The 6000-nt window shown below is 41.0% G+C and overlaps 1 protein-coding gene across 5 annotated transcripts in view; it reads right to left on the bottom strand.

The window, feature by feature from the left end:
- Positions 1-1355: 1355 nt before the first annotated feature.
- The window catches only part of tub (TUB bipartite transcription factor), a 110735-nt gene continuing 106090 nt past the window's right edge, over positions 1356-6000 (bottom strand). For all 5 annotated transcript variants that reach the window (XM_024003397.3, XM_024003399.2, XM_024003400.2 and 2 more), the window contains 4 exons: positions 4862-4976; positions 4276-4374; positions 3992-4163; positions 1356-2993 (listed from right to left, as the gene is read on the bottom strand). In XM_024003397.3, coding sequence (XP_023859165.1) covers positions 2860-2993; positions 3992-4163; positions 4276-4374; positions 4862-4976 — 520 coding nt within the window. In that variant the 3' untranslated portion in view covers positions 1356-2859. The remainder of the gene's footprint in view (positions 2994-3991; positions 4164-4275; positions 4375-4861; positions 4977-6000) is intronic.

The raw sequence follows: 6000 nt of genomic DNA, 5'->3' as shown, positions 1-6000 counted from the left end.
TCTGAGTCTCCTGTTTTCCTGTTGAATACACTGTACTACCATACCACTGTCCTAGCTGCCTATTGTCCTTTACGACCATATCATCACTTCACACACATCTCAGGAGTTCAGTCAGAGTATACATAGTGTTGTGGGTGCATGTGACTGTTGTTTGACTCATTGGAGTTTTATTTTTTTCATAATCAGAACTGTGTGTTTACAAACACTGTATATTGAACAATGTACACATGTTACATTACAGTGAAACAGTACTAAACACACTCATAGAATGAAAGGGCCTTGTTTCTTGGACACAAAGAAACTTGATATGAAAAGCACAGTATTATTTTCTGCAAGGATCTCAGCAGTTTGCCTAATAATTCATAAGAGTTAGAACACATTACTAAGAAACAGGAATATCATGGTTGATTAAAGTAGACCCTTTTTCATAACTTACAATAGCAATAAGCTGCCTCATCAGAGATTGTTCTTTGCCTTCATTTGGTCTTAATTTTCCACTTAATATCTGTAAAATAGTTTCATATATTTTGTGAAAGGTTTTTGCCTCTCAACAAGTGTGGAGAGTGGCCAGGTGGTCTAATGGTAATTTCGCAGCCTCCAGCACATTTCTGCATTATCAGCATATGTTTGAATCCAGTCTACTGCCCTTTGACACAACCTCTCTATCTTTCCCCACTGTCATCCTCTCTTTCTATCTGTTCAATAAAGTCAGAAAAAATTATATATATTTAAAAGGAGGGTAAAGATATTTATTGATTCACTAAAATATAGAGAATAAAATCCTCTGGTATGCCAGATTCATAGAGAATGATATCAATATAGGATAACATGAGATATTAGTATGTGTGTTAATACAGACAGGCCTGCTACTATCCTTGCCATATCTGAGTTGTTTGGTCTCTGATAACGTGTGAAATGATTCACATTATCAGATGGATGTTATCAGTTCAACTAATAATGTCAGATGAAGATATGAGTGCATCTGCAAACCACAATGCCCATGGTCTTGTGCCTGATGCCAATAACCGATTCTGTACGTTATATTACTGAATATAATTTGTTAAGATTCCTGGGGACAAATTAGTAAATTATATTTTATTCAGGGAGTTGAGCATTTACAGTAGGGGCATATAAAAAAACCTGACTTTAGTGACTTCATCATCTGAAAATAATATAATCAGATATAACCAAACAGAAAAGGGACCAAATCCCGTCACCTCAAGAAGTGTTTTTCTAGTAGAGGGTGGGAGAGGAAGCAGGCAGAACAAAGAAACCCAGGCTCAGACAGGTCAGGTGCATTACAAAGTCCCGTCTCAGAGAGAGAACATCTGATAAAGTTAAAGCATAAAATTGGATTTTGTCTCCAAAGGCACAATATGTACAGCTATTTCACATACACTGTAAACATCGTTAAAGTGCACCATCCTATACATTCTCATACTTGATAGTGTGATATGTTTTACAAGATGCACGGACTGTGTGTCATGCCCTTGGCTTGACCTGGTCTGTTCATGTCCAATTGACTATCTGTTTTTATCCTATGTGTCGGTATGACAGATATTCCCTTCAATCAAGTTGTGTGCTTCAGGCTCAAAAACAAAGATTCAATGAGTGTAAACTAAGGATATGGACACACTTAAGAACAAGATATAGGTAACTGCCAGAATAAAGAAAACACTTGAGTAACTTAAGGATACAAAGTATTATGAAAGCAGGTGCTTCCACACAGGTGTGGTTCCTCAGTTATTTAATCCCATCATCCTTAGGGTCATGTATAAAAATGCCCAGTTACCCATTATTTTGGCTACCATGGCTAGAAGAGAACTCAGTGACTTTGAAAGAGGGGTCTCAAAGAAGTATAGGGGGTTTAAAAGAGTGTGTCTCTCAGTCACCAGATCTCAATCAAATTGTAAACTTATGGGAGATTCTGGAGCGGCGCCTGAGACAGTGTTTTCCACCACCATCAACAAAACACCCAATGATGGAATTTATTGTGGAAGAATGGTGTCGCATCCCTCCAATAGCGTTCCAGACACTTGTAGAATCTATACCAAGGTGCATTGAAGCTGTTCTGGCTCGTGGTGACCCAACCCCTTATTAAGACACTTTATGTTGGTGTTTCCTTTATTTTGGCAGATTACCTGTGTCATGGATATGTATAAATACATAAATAACAATATAAACACATACATGGATGTGAATGTTATGATGTTCAAATAAGTATATTAGTGACAGTTATGAAGTTAAAGTGTTATTTGTTAGAAGCTTTATCTTTGAATTATGTTTCAATCTTGAATGGGTCTAATTTGTAACCAATGGTTTCCAGTCCAATATTGAATAAGTTAAAGGTGGCATGTGTAATACTACGACGATGAACTCTTCAACCATTCAACATGAATGAACAGTTTTTTGTTTTTTTTGTTGTTGAATAAATGTTATTCATTGAAAAGTAATTAATGGTTAAAAAATGTTAGAATTCCACAACGGATACATAAAGTAACAGAATTCATTGTTACATATTTAATTTAAAACATGATCTATTAAGATCAAGAGTGGATTAGTCTTTGTGCTTGTCCTGTCCACTGATTGACATATCCTTATCCAGAATAGACTGAAAGGTTCCTAAGGAGCACCAGAACACATACACACACTCACAGACACACTTGCAGACAGTTGTGTCCGCCACACCATCCTCGGCTTAAGCAAATTCCAGGGGGATTCTGGACAGTGTTGGGTCCCATGGTGACCCGGGATTAACTGCAGCCCTTGGTGAGGGACTGTGGACTAATGCGAGGCCCATGAGTAGCTTATCCAGTAGGGCAGGTAGCTTCTCAGGAGGGAAAGGAGAGAGGATGGCTGCTACTCACAGGCCAGCTTGCTGTCAAAGCTGGAGAGAGCAATGGCGAAGGCTTGGAGGGCACACATAGGGTAGTTATAGTCCATGGTGAATACATCCTCCGCAACCCTCCCAAACTGCATCACAATGTAGTCCGCTAAAGGGGTMAGGAAGAAGCAGAAAACAAAGAAGTGAGAACTTGATAAATGTGGGTTTTTAGTTACATAAAACAATATAAACTATCATTACTCAAACAAAAGTTTATTTGATTTATTTGACGTACACAGATTAGAAGATTCAGACCTTAAAAATATCACTTTAAAAGAAGTGAGTGAAAAGATATTTCTTGAATAAGTAAAAATATGGAGAATAAAAACCCTCCGGTATGCCAGATTCAGAGAATGACATAAATATAGGATAACATGAGAGATTAGTACGTGTGTTAATACACACAGGCCTGCTGTTATCCGTGCACTGTGCTCTGTGCTCTGTACTTTGTCTGCATACCAAATGGCACCCTATTCCCTATATCAGGGATAGGCAACTTCGATGGGGGTGAGGGCTACAAAATAGATAATTTTTACATTTTATAGTTCATTTCATGCAATTCTACACGTTGCCATTGGCTGTAGAGAAAGTGTTGCAGTGTTAAAGCAAGATTGCTGCAATTCTACATATTTTGCCATGGGGTGGAGAGGAAAATTATCTTTTTTACAGCTAATTTCCTACAATTCTACACAGTTTGACATAGGGTGGAGAGAAATGTTTGCAGTTTTTAATATGATATCTGAGTGAGACTGACTAACCAAATCAATGGGGGCCCTCCAGCCGGTAATTCAATAGCTGGCCGCAATACTAATTTAGCAATCCCCCCAAAAATGTTGATATGGGCTAATTGACTGACTATCAGTGACTGACATAAGAAGAGAAAAACTGCTGATGCACAACCACATTTCAAAATGACACTTGTGTATTCTACTATTCTAACTCGCAACAGTAAGTTGAGACCCCGACTGATCAGAGGGCCTTCAAAAGGGGGGCCACGCCGCCGGTTGCCCATCCCTGCCCTATATAGTGCACCACTTTTTCATCTGATTAGGGAATAGGATGCACAAAGTATTTGACATGSAGGCAGTAAGAATCTGGAGAGCTCACGGTCATTGTCGTGGATGATCTGGAAATTCTTGACTGAGGCCTGAGTGACTCTGCCGTGGAAGTTGAGAACGTAGGACTGCGTGTCGTCGTTCCACACGGGGGTCTTGTTGTGAAGCTCGATCACGCTTTCTGTGCTCTTGTTCTGCCACCGCGCCAGCAAAGACTCATGGTCCTGAGGTGAAAGGATCAGACAGGTGAACCATTACTCAAGGCAACCAACTGAAACCCCACCACCAGTCCCTAACATAATCTACCTACATTTAAGAATATTTTTGTTGACTTACATTCCGTGGGCAGATGGCAACTCTCTCATGGTCCATGTTCATTCCAGGAATGATGACACTCATTTTACGAGGTCCCTTGAACCCTAAAACATTGGTTTCCTGAAAAATAAGTACAGTGGGGACTTATATTATGGTCCAGTCTATGTCCACCACAGTATGAGTCCTCGTTGATAAAGTATCAGGTCAAAACCGTTGCCATTTATATGTGAGCACTAGGTGTCCCCATGTTCCAACACTAATGCTCTGTGGCTTTGCCTACTAACCCCATGACATTGTATGGGTTCATCCAGGTTTGCCTCTTWTCTTTTATTTGCTATTATTTGTGTCTGACACACAGATGTCTCCCCAGATGAAGGRACTGTTATTAAGGGGCTACGGGGGCTGGTCCTAATGCCTGAGAGTAGTGCTCTGTGTGCGGTCTCTGGATTCAGTGTATGGATTTGACCTTGCTTGCCTCTCCTCTCTTATTTGTGTCTGACACGTCCATGTCTTCCCCAGACTAAGGCAACGTTAATTATCTATGGGCCTTAGAGTAGCTCAATGTTTGCCTGTTTGTATCTGGGTAATAGACAACAGGAGGACTCACATAGCAGACAGCTGCCAGCTCCTGCCGCAGGWTAGTAGCCTCTAGGCTGGAGGTTGTCTTCCCAGGGTTCTGTCCACTGTCATACACTGTAAACTTGGTTCCCATGAGGTTGGATCTGTAGAGAAGAGAAAACACAATGAGGATACAGAGGGACTGGGAGAGTATGCCATGCCATACCAAAGGGACAAGGAGCCATTGAGACAGATGAAGGCAGTGGCCATTATCCCTAATCAGCCACCTCCTGGAGCCCATCCTTCAAATCAGACTCAATGAGCAGGAAAATGGCTCTGCTAATCAACCTTAAGAAAACAATACATTTGTATCCAGSCCATGATGCGCAATCAATGTAAATGGTTTACATCATCATCATCATCAACAACATCATTGTTTTTGGTAAACGGTTGAGTCATTAGTCGTTCAAAAGTCACCATCTCATTATTTCAAATTACAATTAGTGTTTATCATATCTTACAGTACATGCAATCATGGTATTTATACTATTGCCATAGTAAATTGAATTTATGAATTAAAACTGCATTATTTCGTTATTAGCTGTCAAAATAAATAATTGRATGGCTATAAACAGTTGGAGAGGGTTAGATGAGATGTCTGCACAGCTAGGTTGAATAATGGCTCATATCTCTGTTAATCCCTTTACCTCAATCACAACTGGAGCCCCTAATGGKGGATTGGACGGCTCTTAAAGGTCAATTGAAAAGTCAGGAGCTCATTTATGCGGCCTGTCCATGACTCTCACAAGTGGCAGGTGAAAGGTCAGCTGCTCATCTCAATCCAGCTCTCCATCAGTCATGTGTTACTGTGATGATAGAGGCGTGAGGAGCGAGAGGGACGAGAGGCGCGGAGGGGAGCGTAGCCTATCGACCAGCAGAAGCAGCCAGTACACCAGATTAATGAAGAGCGTGGCCAGGCCATGTTTGATTAGACTACCTGGGGGGCTCTCTCTGTGGAGCCACTGTGCTGTGGCAGAGCTGATGCTATCTCTAAGGAGCGCTGATGTCACTGCCTGCCTGGAAATCAAAGCCTGGAGCCCCGGCACTATTCTATACTAACGCAGACAGTGAGCAGGCCCAGACAATATGTGACTGGTTACAGGATCGGGGGCATTTGAGGCTAGTTCC

Source organism: Salvelinus sp. IW2-2015, linkage group LG15 (assembly GCF_002910315.2).
Source record: "Salvelinus sp. IW2-2015 linkage group LG15, ASM291031v2, whole genome shotgun sequence".
Lineage (NCBI taxonomy): Eukaryota > Metazoa > Chordata > Actinopteri > Salmoniformes > Salmonidae > Salvelinus > Salvelinus sp. IW2-2015.
The sequence above is the reverse complement of the archived record's forward strand: the minus strand, read 5'-3'. Positions and strand labels throughout refer to the sequence as shown.